The sequence below is a fragment of the Spinacia oleracea genome, chromosome 4, assembly GCF_020520425.1.
Source record: "Spinacia oleracea cultivar Varoflay chromosome 4, BTI_SOV_V1, whole genome shotgun sequence".
NCBI lineage: Eukaryota > Viridiplantae > Streptophyta > Magnoliopsida > Caryophyllales > Amaranthaceae > Spinacia > Spinacia oleracea.
The window spans coordinates 5,502,606-5,517,029 of NC_079490.1; the positions used below are offsets into that span (position 1 = coordinate 5,502,606).

The 14,424-nt window shown below is 35.9% G+C and overlaps 2 protein-coding genes across 2 annotated transcripts; both read right to left on the reverse strand.

Moving 5' to 3' along the window:
- Window positions 1-2,385: 2,385 nt before the first annotated feature.
- On the reverse strand, window positions 2,386-4,949 carry LOC110796698 (polyubiquitin). The gene is made up of 2 exons (XM_056827536.1): window positions 4,729-4,949; window positions 2,386-4,190 (listed from the first exon to the last, which is right to left on the reverse strand). Exon 2 carries the CDS (start codon window positions 4,188-4,190, stop codon window positions 2,589-2,591), a length of 1,602 nt encoding a protein of 533 aa, XP_056683514.1. The 5' UTR covers window positions 4,729-4,949; the 3' UTR covers window positions 2,386-2,588.
- A 2,174-nt stretch (window positions 4,950-7,123) lies between these two features.
- Window positions 7,124-12,768, reverse strand: LOC110796699 (transmembrane emp24 domain-containing protein p24delta3). Its single transcript, XM_022001774.2, has 4 exons — window positions 12,479-12,768; window positions 8,347-8,559; window positions 7,686-7,762; window positions 7,124-7,567 (listed from the first exon to the last, which is right to left on the reverse strand). The coding sequence occupies exons 1-4, from the start codon at window positions 12,683-12,685 to the stop codon at window positions 7,423-7,425; spliced, it is 642 nt and encodes a 213-aa protein (XP_021857466.1). The 5' UTR covers window positions 12,686-12,768; the 3' UTR covers window positions 7,124-7,422.
- Between the last annotated feature and the right edge of the window lie 1,656 nt (window positions 12,769-14,424).

The following is a 14,424-nucleotide window of genomic DNA, read 5'->3' on the forward strand; positions in this document are numbered from 1 at the left end:
CAAATAATAATGATCCAAAATTAAGAAAATACTTGAAATATGAACATGTAAAACATACAAAGTATTAAATAAATTAAATTAAATGTACCAATACCTATTCATGTAAGGTAAATTGAAAAATGTTATTGATTAAAAAAAAAGATTAGATTTTCTATTGAACTTTAAAATAATATATATGGACTACTACAAATCTCTTCTATTAATCTTTTGCAGTGATAAAAAATTAGATTTTTTGTTAGGATCGGATAAGATATGCTATATACTCCGTAGCATTTTATAAGAAGATATACTATGTACTCAGTATTAACATCAAGATAAAAGAAAATAATAAATACGAATCTAAAAGATTATTAAATTAAAAAATAAATATTAAATTATGTAAAAGTGAAAGACAATTTTGCCCTTACTACAAAATTATGCATCAATTAGAGATGGATTTTGAGACGGATACAACAAACGTCTCAAAATAAAGACGGATTACTAAATTTCGTCTCTAAATTAAAATTGAGATGAAATTATATAGGGAGTTTCAAAAATTCCGTCTCAAATTTGTAATGGATTTGCAAGAATTCCGTCTCAAATTGTTTTGAGACGCTCTCTATAGAGACGCCCTATTTTCGTCTCAAATCCATCTCTAAGCAGCATTTTGAAACGAATTTGGACTATATAAGTCTCTATAAAATGATTATTTTGTAGTGCCTCTTCTTCACCCTCCACTCCTTTAACCTCCGTTAACAGACATGAAAAACTTTTCTTTAAGAAATTACGAAGTACTATTTTTGCATAGAACCACAAAAATATACAATTGATTTGCAACCACAAAAATATACAATTGATAGGAACTAATGATAAATAAATTCAAAATAGAAAAACTGACGTTGGGTTTAGAGATAAATCAGGCTCGAACCCAATTTTCCTGCTGCCCTTTGAGACTCGAGAGGACCTCAATGGTTGTCTTCTCCTGTTAGGAGTGTGACTTAGCACCCAGGCTTGCTTCTTTCCTTATGCTTAAGGAGTTAAGCGATGCGTTGGGTAAGCTTCTTAAGGTGCCTTTCTTGGTCGGACCAACCCAACCGGTGATTTCCGTTCAAGTTTGTGAATTTATTTCAGTCTAATTCGATAAATAATTATCCTCTCAAGTCTCAACTACGCAATTGTTTATCCTACCAAAAATTTATCAAATTGCTGCTTGATAATTAAATCATAAGAGAACCATGAAAATTTTGTTTATTATACCCAAATTCATCAAAATTGCTACTTCATAAGTAAATCATAAAAAGACCATGAAAATAAGGAGGAGATTGAATAGGTTAGGGCTTTTTTGTATTAAAAAGCCAGTCAAATCTGCAGTCAAATCTGCTAAACTATAAAGTAATCAGCTAACTACTAATACAAACAGTAAACCGCTAAACGCTATCCTCTAGTTACCAAACAGGCCCAAAAAGGCTTCTTTATAAGCGTACATGCACGGGTATGTACTTTAGCAGTTTGATAATAAAAGGGACAAAGTGAGTTAATTACCAGCAGATTAACAATACTCATCTAATAATCCAATGTAGTTCTCACTTTTCAGTAATGCCATATGACTAAAAAAGACTCAGAATTATTAACTTCAGAAATGCCAGAAATATAATTTGCAGCAAACCTCGAGTATCATATTAGTTGATAGTGCCTCCAGTAAATAATTCAACCAAACATGCTAACAATTGGCCAATAAAGCTCAAAAAATGAAAAATCGTGGAACACTTGATGATATGCTTTTGTGTGGACTAATGTTTCTAGCCTGTGAATTTTGTTGCTCTGCAACCTTGATCCGTGTTTACTGATTTGAATAATTTCTTGCATGGTATCTGAACTTTTTGACCTGTTATGGTGAACAAGTGTTGTGAAAATAAGACTCAAGACAACTAATCTGTGTTTATCTAAAGTATTGAACATCAAATCAATGAAAACCCTCAATGAAGTCCCCAAAGATCAAAAGAGTAACCACCAGCCCCTTGGTTATCAAGAAACAGAAGGATTCCTTCAAAAAAAAAATGATCAAAAAAAAGAATGTCAAAAAAAAAAAATGATCAAAAATCTGCTTCCTTTTACACTCATTTGACAAAACCCAGATAAAACTGTAAACTCAACAAAAGCCACGAAGAATGATAAAGAATACCCAAAAGATTTGCAATCAAAACAACAATAGCAGTCGCAAACGAAACATATTATTCACAGAACTTCAAACATATGGTATACCAGCAGCCCCTGGTTAACAGGAATCAGAACAATAGTAGTCACAAACCCAGATAAAACTGTGAAATCAACAACAAAAGCAACCAAGAATGGTATATAGCATGTCCCAAAAGATGGTAGAACATTGCAAAATCAAAACAGCAAAAGTAGTCACAAACGAAACATCTTATTCACAGAACTTGAAGTTCTAATCATTCAAAGAACCCACAATAGGCTGGAACCAACAATTAATTCCAACCAAACTAAAGTTTTCATTGTTCAAGGGATACTACTAGATTCACAAAACATAAAAGAAACCACAAATAAATCCTTCAAAGCCAACATCAGAGACAGAAAACAACACCATGAACTTAGATACCACCACGAAGACGGAGGACAAGGTGAAGGGTGGACTCCTTCTGAATGTTGTAATCAGCCAAGGTGCGACCATCCTCAAGTTGTTTCCCAGCAAAGATCAACCTCTGCTGGTCTGGGGGGATACCCTCCTTGTCCTGGATCTTCGCCTTCACATTATCAATCGTGTCCGAGCTCTCAACCTCCAGGGTGATGGTCTTACCAGTCAAGGTCTTCACAAAAATCTGCATTCCTCCCCTCAAACGAAGCACCAAATGAAGGGTAGACTCCTTTTGGATATTGTAATCCGCAAGAGTCCTCCCATCTTCAAGCTGCTTTCCTGCAAAGATCAGCCTCTGCTGGTCTGGGGGGATGCCTTCCTTGTCCTGGATCTTGGCCTTGACATTGTCAATGGTGTCTGAACTCTCAACCTCCAAGGTAATAGTCTTGCCAGTCAAGGTCTTGACGAAAATCTGCATACCACCACGAAGACGGAGAACCAGATGGAGGGTAGACTCCTTCTGGATGTTGTAGTCAGCCAAAGTACGGCCATCTTCAAGCTGCTTGCCTGCAAAAATCAACCTCTGCTGGTCTGGGGGGATGCCTTCCTTGTCTTGAATCTTGGCCTTGACATTGTCAATGGTGTCTGAACTCTCAACCTCCAAGGTAATAGTCTTGCCAGTCAAGGTTTTGACGAAAATCTGCATCCCTCCCCTCAAACGGAGCACCAGATGAAGGGTGGATTCCTTCTGGATGTTGTAGTCAGCCAAAGTACGGCCATCTTCAAGCTGCTTTCCGGCAAAGATCAACCTCTGCTGGTCTGGGGGGATTCCTTCCTTATCTTGGATTTTGGCCTTTACGTTGTCAATAGTGTCGGAGCTCTCCACCTCCAAGGTGATGGTCTTTCCTGTAAGAGTCTTAACAAAAATCTGCATACCACCACGAAGACGAAGGACCAAATGAAGGGTGGACTCCTTCTGGATGTTGTAGTCGGCTAGGGTTCGGCCATCTTCAAGCTGCTTTCCGGCAAAGATCAACCTCTGCTGGTCTGGGGGAATACCTTCCTTATCTTGGATCTTGGCCTTGACGTTGTCAATGGTGTCGGAGCTTTCAACCTCGAGGGTGATGGTCTTCCCTGTTAGAGTCTTCACAAAGATCTGCATACCACCCCTAAGACGAAGCACAAGGTGGAGAGTTGATTCCTTCTGGATGTTGTAGTCGGCAAGGGTTCGGCCATCTTCAAGTTGCTTTCCGGCGAAGATAAGTCTTTGCTGGTCTGGGGGAATGCCCTCCTTATCTTGAATTTTTGCCTTGACGTTGTCAATGGTGTCTGAGCTTTCGACCTCAAGGGTAATTGTCTTCCCTGTAAGGGTTTTCACGAAGATCTGCATGCCTCCCCTGAGACGGAGGACAAGGTGAAGTGTTGACTCTTTCTGGATGTTGTAGTCGGCTAGGGTACGGCCGTCCTCGAGCTGTTTCCCGGCGAAGATCAGCCTCTGCTGGTCTGGGGGAATACCCTCCTTATCTTGGATCTTAGCTTTGACGTTGTCGATTGTGTCGGAACTCTCGACCTCGAGAGTGATGGTCTTGCCGGTGAGGGTTTTCACGAAGATTTGCATCTATATGATCAGAAATTTAGAAAGAAATCAGCAATCACCCAATCAATCAAAACACAATCAACCGCAAATCTATAACTGATAACCTCATCTAAAACCTTAAATTGAAGTAATTTGATCAACAACTATCAGATCTAAGAAAATCACATCCAGCCAGACAAAAAGAAACCATAATTCGCAAACTGAAAGCAAAAATTCTTACGAAAAAAAGTCTATTTCAACTCATTTAAACAATTCGGATAATATGAAACCCTAAATTCAATTATTATTGAAGACGATTATCATGTCTAAACAAAATCAAATTCAATCAACCAAAAGAATAACCTCAATCAATATTGAAGACGATTATCGTTTAATAAAATTAGATTCAATCAACTAAAAGAATAACCTTAATCGCAAATTAAAACGCAAATTCAAATAATATCAGCAATTCATATCAAAATCTAAGCAGAAAGAAAGATCTAATCGATCCTAAAAACAAGAAAATCTACAAAATCAAATCAAAATCGAGCTGAAAGAAAAGAGGAAATTAGGGAATTACCTTGACGGAGATATTGGGAGAAGATGAGAGAGAAAATCGATTGATTAATGTTGAAGAAAACTGAAGGATGAGAAAATGATGAGAGGAAGAGACCCTATTTAAAGAATTGGTTGACCGACTTATTCAAGGAAGGCACCTCACAGTTTCCAATAATATTCTGCCACGTGTGGATTGTGCTGACGTGGCTTGACCTAGCCCTCACGGCTACCGCTTCTTTTCTTTTCTTGGAGGGGTTCTAAAAAATGACGGGAATTCTTAAGAGACGTTTTGCAACATCCAAGCTAAAGATAGGCCGAGGGCGTCAAAATCGCAGCCAGGCATGTATTATGAAATATATGTCATGGGCTTGTTTGTAATTTCTCAGCCATTTTGAAATGGTTGAATAGTCAACCCCGTTTGCCAACTTGGATCTCGTTACTGCCAATTTTGTAATATGAATACCATTTAAAAATATTTAGCACCATTTTTGTGATATTAATACCACTTTATAAAATTTAGTACAAAACGAGTACCATTTAAGGAAAATGAATTTCATTTAGAAAAAGTTTAGTACCATTTTTGTAATACCAATACCATTTTTCTAATGAATTGCCAACTCAGCAATGCCAAGTCAGCACCCCGTTTTACAAGTGTACAATACCGTTTTACATTTCCCCCCAAAAATTTTTACCATTTAGATTTACCTTTTTATTTGGAGTTGGCATGTTTTTGCAAATACATGCCTGGCATGTATTTGGACTTCCTCAGATAGGCCCGACACCGTCGAGCATGAAAAAAATACGGCCCGGTATAGGTTTTGAATCGAAATCGATAAAACACGTATAGGTGTAGATATCGATAAAAATACGTTAATTTGAGTGAGATTAGGCTTAGAAATTTTTCCCGTTACTTAAGGCACGTGGGCTCGACACGAAATACGATCTGACCCGGCTCACAACCATCTTTAAAGCATTTGGTTTTCAGAAAATGTTTTCATGAACTCATTTTCTCTCTTGGACTCACACCAAGCATATGTCCTTAAAAAATATTTCCACGAAATCAATTTCTCGTTGGTGGCTCGCACCAAATATGTGATCCTTTCAAAAAAAAATTCACTTTCTCATTTTGGCCTCTATCTCTCTTTTGTTCTCGCTCATCTCTATGACGGAGTATTATTTTTAATATCTAACATATTCTCTCTTCTCAAATCCAAAAATTTAGATGTCATTGAACAAGCTCTTAATTTTAGCTTACACTTCCTTGTAATTAATCCACATTTGGTTGTGAAAAAATCGAAAAATATTGCTCTCTTCAAGTTTGAGAAGGTGGAATTACCCTCAAATATGCTTACAATTACTAACAATTGTTTTGACGATGAAAATTGTGTTTATTATCAATATTTGTGTTTTACCTACCGTGCTGATAATTGTAGATAGTGTATGCCTTACTATTGATGACATTTCTTCTTCCTTGGGGGGAACGAACAATCATTTGGAGAACGGCAAGGCGGCAATCAGAAATACATTAGCAAAAATATATCAAATACATAAAACGCCATTTTCAAAAAAACAAACGTCATTTTCACATAAAAGCAAAATTTAATTGTTGTATTTTGTCCTTTTAGTGCATGTCCTTCCCCTATTTTATTTTGGTGTTGGCAGATTCAGAAGTACTCTCTCTGTCTCTTTTTGTTTTTTACGTATTCCATTTCGGGTGTCCCATTTTGTTCTTTACATTTCCTTTTATATTATCACATAATGCATTAATATTCTATCAAAATATGCCCAAATATTATTTTAACCAATTAAATCCATTGTACATTAAATATTTCTCATTTTTCCAATGTCAGATTTTTGATAAAAGTGAAAAATTATAAATAAACGTAATTTTTCTTGTTTAAATAAAAAAGTAGAAGAATCTCAATACACATTAAATAGTCGTTAAATCGCGTGAATAACATCAAACGTAAAGAATAAAAAGAGACGGATGGAGTATTTAGTAAGACATATCTGATATGTGTTTTTACTTTCTCAACCATTTGCAGTTATTTTACCCATTTTAATTTCGTACTAGCTTGGACCGTTTGCACATTTATTAACGACTAATTAATGTGCATTGAGATTCCTTTATTTATTTTTTTATTTAAAAAAGGGAAATTACGTTTATTTATAATGTTTTCACTTTTATCAAAATTATGATATTGGGAAAATGTAAAAAAAATAAAAATTAATGTCCTAATAAAAAGTGTGAAACATTAAATGACTCAATAAATTTATTAATTGGTTAAAACAATTATTGGACACAAATTTTGATAAAATATTAAAGCACTTATGTGATAATATAAAAGAAAATGTAAATAAAATTTTAAAACACGCAAAAAGGAAAACGTAAAGAACAAAAAAAAACGGACAGAGTACGAACTACGAAGGCAGTGTTTCAATTACTTGCAAACGTAGGGAGTATACACGTACAAAAATGACTAACACCATAATGGTGTGTTACAAAACATCTAAGCAAACTGGTATATATAACTTAAATTGAGAACTGGAAAATTCGGTGTGTACGAAGAAGAAGGGTTAAACTAGAGTATAATGTATTAAGAGGGAGCAGGGGTTTTCATAACATTAGAAAACAAGCCATTTTTAAACAAAATTTCGAAGTTTCAGAACGTGTTCCTGTTACCATCATTCATTCATCTTCTACAATGGTAAACATCTAGATTAGCTTCTTCTTTTGAAAGTAACGCTTCAAGTACAATAACTGGAAGCTGGAAACTGTAATGCAAACTGCTAAAGACATTATACTGAACATTGCCACTCTCGTATTCGTCTTTTCACTCACTATCCTCATTTCAGCTTCCCTGCAAGTATTTAGAGTGGTAAGTTATCATAAAATTTGATGCAGAACAAACAGTAACAAAGCATGAACAAAGACTTTTGATGATGATGATATTATCTGAGTATTTTTCCTGAATTTACCTGTTCCTCAGATACAGTAGATTCTCGTGTATGGCTTCCACAGCTCCCTCGAGTTTCCTTAGTTCGAGCTCAACACCCTGCAAAAGATAGAAAATTACCATATTACCCACCCATGCAATCCTGGGAATATATTCGAAGATAGGGGTACAAAGCTAAAAGCAAAACCCTCATAATTGTTAAGGTTTCAAGGGAAATCCTGACCACAAAATGCAGAATATCGTACTTTTTCCACATCCCACCGGAAAATCAACCTAGACCTACAATGTCTATTCTTTCCCTCTTTAAAGGTGTAGTACGGAACCTTATAAAGAAAGATGTCTTTCAAATCCCAAGCTAGTGTTACAGAATCAGTTCGAAGGTTAACAAGATTGAACAGTCTTCATTACTTAAGGAGTTCCAACTTCCAAGTAATAGCTCATTTATTCGTCTAATTAGTAGGTTTAATTTAGCGGGATATTACAACATCAGTCCTCAAAAAGTGACCTAGCCTGAGTTATTGTTTTTCCTATGTTCTGAGCAAAAAAAACAAGAAAAAAGGAGACAGAAAGGTTCCTTGGTGTTACTTAAGTTTGTATCACAAACAGCCCTTAAACCAGGGAACAAACCTCAGGAAATTTACAAGTATTAAGAGAGATCAAGCTAGAAATTTTCAAGTTCATACCTCAATATGCTCTTTCCTTGCAACTGACTCCCAATCCTTTGCAGCAACTCCAGTTCTCCAGTCGAGATTGACACTCACTTCTGCACCTTTTGCGTTATGTTCAACCACAGAGAAACAAGCCAAATAGTTACCAGCCTCGTGTGTAGTAAATGCAAATTGACCATGTGTAACATTTTCCTTGGAGTGAAGGTCGTTGCCATACGGTGATGTTACCTGTAAAGGCAAAATACACGAGGTTTATCATTTTAAATTATACACATAAATATGATTGATACATTTAAGTTGATGATTTTCAAATAAAACTAGGCATTTCGGCTGTTTCCCAAAGCACAACCACCTTCACACAGGCAATGCATAAAAATCACTATCTCCTCTCTTTATTTAAAGTAAGCTTCCACCCAATTAAGGACTCCTCAGCTTCATGAGGCACTTCCGCACTATAGTGCTCTGTCAAAATATGCTGCATTTAAAATTTACCTTAACCCTATTGAAGTCCTAATTTCTTCACCGAAATATAATTACATCACTAGGCAAAGCAAACTAACTTGGTCAAAAATTAGAGATAACAATGGCAATCTAGCCTATTTCCCTAAATCCAATCGAATAACCCTTTTCCGTGAAATAAATACATTAACTTCAACTAACACATCTTTGTTCCTGTCATCAGTTTAGGGAAACCTCACAGTTCTCAATTCACATAAGTTTTTCAGAATCTTGGTGACAGAGAAATTGCAAAAATGTGCACAGGTTTCGAAATAACAGGAAGATAAGCTTCCAAACAAACAATATCCTAAAGTGTCCAATGAAGTATCAATATTTTCCCAAATTGACAAGTAGCAGCGTGGAGGGTATTTCCCAAACTTTGAATCCCATGATGATATTGAAACAGGGAGGAGGGTATTTCAGAATTTTATCACATATATAAAGGTTTGGCAACTATATTCTCCATTTTTTCAACCCAACAAAAGAGGGAAACAATTTTGGGATAAGACTCGCCAGGAAACAACTACCAATTCATATTCCTCTGAAAAATGATACTTATTACAATAATACAAAACACTTTCAGATTTTAGATCGAATTTTAAAACTCGTCATATTTTGAGAAAATTCAAAACTGATTCTTAAAAAAATATTCATACTACCGAGAAATAAAAATTCAAGCTCAAAAATACAAATAAAAGTCCTCATAGAACAATACGATGAAACCAAGGCAACCTAACCCAACAGCTTCAAATCTAAATCACAAAATGTTCAATGAATTAGACACAATGGGGTTTTAGACACTATTCACACAAACACCTTTGATTTCCTTTTGTGGTTCATATATAAGAAAAAACATAGTCGTGTGGGGTCTTATTAGATTTGTATCAGTAAATATTATTTAAATATCAACTTTTTATAAAAAAATTCGATCCACAATTAGAGATATTAATGTTTGAAATCGTGCATTGGCAAACATGCCTAAATAATTGTGTCATTTAAAAAAGAACGGAGGAAATATAATCTATACAAAGACTAACTCAACCAGATAGCTCAAAAACTCAATTCGCTTCCGAAATTCCAAACCTCAGTTAGACCTTAGCTAAGTTGATTTCTTATGTGACATCAAGCGAGCTAACCAAATTCCAAACAAAACTTGACCTCCATTGAATTCTGACACGAGAGATCAAGAGCAAATTTAGCTCATTAGGTACTGATGCAGGCCAACCCCTCTTGCACTAGCACCTAAGTTTCCTAGGTAACAAGCAACCCAAAGAGGAAGCAAGTCAAAGGTAATTAAGTGACAACAGACACTGCAAATTTCTGTAACATGACAACTTTCGGAAACAAAATGAAGCTTCGGGTACACTGGGGCATTTTAGTCAAGATTAGTGGGCATTTGGTAGCTTGAAGTAAGACCCACCAACAGCAGCAAATTTGAACAAAACCACAACAGCTATTCCCTGGACAGATCAAGTCCGTCAAACAAGAAGTAAATTAACAGGCCTAATTTTATTAATCCTACCAAATGGGTTGATGTAAAAAAAGGATTATGGAGGGAAATATGAAATTTCGGCAGCAAGGTTCACATTTATGAGACATCCGATCTGCTAAATCAATCCATTTGTCATGAATAGGAAACTGCATTCTGCAGGCATTATCAAAGGCCAGAATTTAAACCGGGCTATTGAAGTTTGAAGAAGAACCAACACATGGTTGGGAAGCAAAAACAGCTAGATCCAGTTCACTGAAACAAAACACTGGTATAAGCAGTAAGCACAGCAGAACTCGTACTTGGATTTTCAAAAGCCTGATTCAGAGAGGAGAAAGTGAAATAACCTAAATTCATGACAGTATGGGTAAGGCTCTGCATATTAGGAACCTTCACCTGAGTAGAAGTCTACCATGGGACAGACAGTATTGGTGGTAGATTCAGGCATATTTTTTCGAGAGGAAGTTCCATAATCAGACTTTTAACGTAGTTAACTACATCTGAGTTCATTGTAGTACAAACACTAATCCGAAGCTGAGACCTAGTTATTCTACCTTTTGCTACAAATGTGCAACAATTTTGTGGTAGTAAGTTAGTAACATGGCTAAATGAGACAATAAAACCTAAATTTGAATGATACAAATGACATGTAATCTGAATGTTGTGGCTTAATAAACATGATATAAACCTAATTAATGGACTAAAGATAAATTATCCCTAGAATGGAAGTAAAGTGAGGCAGAGCCGCATAGGTGGTTGAAACTATCTATCTCTTGCTCATTCAACCAACGCTACTAATGAATGAAATTGGCACTCTCTATTATGAGAATAAGTGAACAATGTCCTCACCCTCATTCCTCAATCCACAAAAGCAATAATAGTAGGCATCAGTTTAATAAAATAATGCCTGCCATTTCTTCAGAATCAGAGAACATAAACTACAACTAAAAAACTAGGCAATTGCAGATCATAATCCACAAAAAGTTATTGCATGTCTTAACATTGTCGACACTGGGTTGGCACTTGGATTTGGAAATAATCAAATAAGATGAACAGTTTGAAGTGTAGGTAAGAAATGATTGTTGCAAAGGCACATTCCATTCACTGAGAACACACACGTGTTAGTCCCAGGGGTCTAAATGAAATTACCTGTCCACTGTGAGTATCATCAAAATGTATAACATTTCCAATCAGCATTGTAAGTTTGTAACATGCCTAACATCATCCTTTTCAGCTTTGCAGGTGTTGTGATTGACACCCCTTACCGAATTTTACACCATTAATCAACAAATGATAACTAAAGAGAAGCCAACAGACAGAATGGCAAGCAAATTGACTCCATAATACCATAACTATGAAAGACTTGCACTTCAAAAGGTAGGATAGGTGAAGCAGATTTTTGAGAGTTTCCATGTGACATACAGATTCAACCCACTTCAACTAACCTTGGCAATGGACCAACCAAGACAACTTTAATCTCAATCAAACCGATACGGTGAACAAATGATCCATTTCAAAGACAGAACAAAACTTCTGACATAAAAAGACTTCCCTATAAGAAGAAAAAAAACAAAAATTACTACTGCTACATTTTTGATACCTAGCTCAAATTGATTTTTTTTCAGTTTTCGAAATAGAAATTCAGATAAAGCCATAAAGTAGTACTTCTATTTCAAAAAAAGGAATTGGGTGCATACTGCTATTAAGCAACAGAACTGACGGACATATCGAAGAACACATCTGGGAGAATGGAGCTGACCACCACCGGAGATGATATTACCAACAACGGAGACCAGGAAAAACTCCCCGGAAATTTCTGTCACAAACCATGCGACATGCAACTTCCAATTTTCTCTCACTCGAAAATTAGGGTTTTGTACCAAAATTGAGGATGTTGATTTAGAGTCCAATTTGAAGCGAATTCATGCAATTAATTGAGGGATACGATCGAATTAGCATAATTAAGCAAAGTAAGATGTTAATTGAAATAAAATTAAGCTGGTTGAAGTCTTAAAAACTAGGATCATCGTTAGTATCGGACATACATTGCCATCAACCCAAATCAAAAAAATCTAAGTTACACTATAATTCATCAACCGAAATCGAAACAAGGATGAATTCATAAACAGATCTAACAAATAATTCGAAAGCGGGGAATACCTTGACAGTAATGGTGGGCTCATGGGAGGTGTGATCATCGGAAATGACATAGTAATCGGATAAAACGACGACGTTAGTCTGAATTTCTTCAGAAACACATTTGGTGCCAGATGGTGGTAGATTCAACCAAATTGACGTACCCAATTGCCATAGATTACTTGCCCAGATTAACCAAATCAATCCCATCTTTAACATTTTCTTCCCCATTTTTCTTCTTCTCTCTCTGTCTGTCGTGGGATCTTGGTTTCAGGTTTGAACTGTCGTGTGTATTACTGAATGTTGATGAAGAACAGGTGTAGCCGTGTAGCTAGTCTTACCGTGAACCGTTGAATTTCTTTTTAAAAATTAATTATTTGACTTTAAATTCGATTTTGTTCAATTTATTTTCACTTATTTTCATCACGTAAATTCATATAATCACATAGTCATATGTCGGACAAAACTAGCAATAGCGGATAGCGGTTGAGTAGCGAGTAATAATTAGCGGTTGAGTAGCGAGTAATAATTAGCGGTCAAAATAACGGGTAAATAATACGAGTGTTCAGTAAAGTAACGGTTGATATTGTAAAAACAATAAAAGCTACTTAGTATATACGAATTACTACGTATACTGTTTTAAACTTTATACCTTTATTTGCTACGGAGTACGAATTATTAATTTTAATGTTTGACAATAGCTACCCAATTGTTACCTCTACTCCTAACCGCTACGTAAATTGTTATATTTCCAAACACTTACAAAATTTAAAGGTAACGTCTTGACTAGGTCAAAGCAATACTCGCTACCTCAAGCGATGCCGCCGAACACGCCCATAAATTCAAATAAGATAAGTTCAAGAAAATTAAGTGAAACACAGGTGAATAAGACGCAGTCTTAATATCGGTTTTGTTTATCTTATTTCCACTTATTTCAGTCAGGTAAGTTCATATAAATTCAAATAAGATAAGTTAAAGAAAAATAAGTGAAAAACAGGTGAATAAAATGCACACTTAACAAAGAGTATTATTCAGTCGTTGATTTTAACTAAGGGTTATCCATAGTATTATAGGACGACTCCAAAGGATTCAAACTTGTTACAAACTTACGATGTTATAGCTAAATATGGTTGTGGGTAGGAGCAAATTGTGTTTGGTACCAAGCCCATGCAACTTGGGCTTGAACGCCATTGACTCACTCTCAGTAGGCCCGGCTTTGGGCGGTCCAACCGGACCTACAACACCGGGCCACAAAATTTTGGGGCCCAAAAGAAATGTTGCTAGTTGAACCTCAATAATGTTATATCTGATATATTTTCAGTTACTTAGTTAAAACAATAATGCACTTGTCCTAGTTGGTAGGGATGTATGTATCATCGGATATGACACCCGAGTTCATTTCATGCCCATGTACTCCCCCCCCCCCCCCCCCTCCTTTTTTGGATATGATGAAAAGAATCACCCATTTTTATGTCTATCAAACCTTTCAATTTTTTTTTAAAACCAACCCACATAAAATATTACTCCCTCCGTCCCGAAATACTTGACCTGTTTTCCTTATCGGGTCGTCCCTTAATACTTGACCTGTTTCTAAAAATGGAAATATTCTAACAATATTATATTATTTCTCACTCCACCCCTATTAACCCACCTACCCCCTACTCCATACAAAAAATAATTAAAAATTCAACCTCTACTCTCCCCCAACCCCACCTCTTAACCCACCTCCCACTAACTACATTAAAATAACACCCCACTATCAACTACTACCTATTAAATTAAATAAGTCAATTCAAGTCCCTTAAACTCTGTGCCGGTCAAACCGGGTCGAGTATTCCGGGACGGAGGGAATACATCGTAACATTCATTTGGCTCTATATTTTTATATACACAAAACAATACTAATACTATAGTAATTATGCATTTTACCTTAAATAATTGTCCTCAAAATTTTATAGGGCCTAATATTT

What these genes read in the sequence shown, in the direction of transcription:
- LOC110796698 (XM_056827536.1), bottom strand. Translation starts at nt 4,190, where the DNA reads ATGCAAATCTTCGTGAAAACCCTCACCGGCAAGACCATCACTCTCGAG.
- LOC110796699 (XM_022001774.2), bottom strand. Translation starts at nt 12,685, where the DNA reads ATGGGGAAGAAAATGTTAAAGATGGGATTGATTTGGTTAATCTGGGCA. An exon ending in AGCCCACCATTACTGTCAAG is followed by an intron (nt 8,560 to 12,478) that starts GTATTCCCCGCT and finishes TTGCCTTTACAG; the next exon opens with GTAACATCACCGTATGGCAA. An exon ending in CAAGGAAAGAGCATATTGAG is followed by an intron (nt 7,763 to 8,346) that starts GTATGAACTTGA and finishes TATCTTTTGCAG; the next exon opens with GGTGTTGAGCTCGAACTAAG.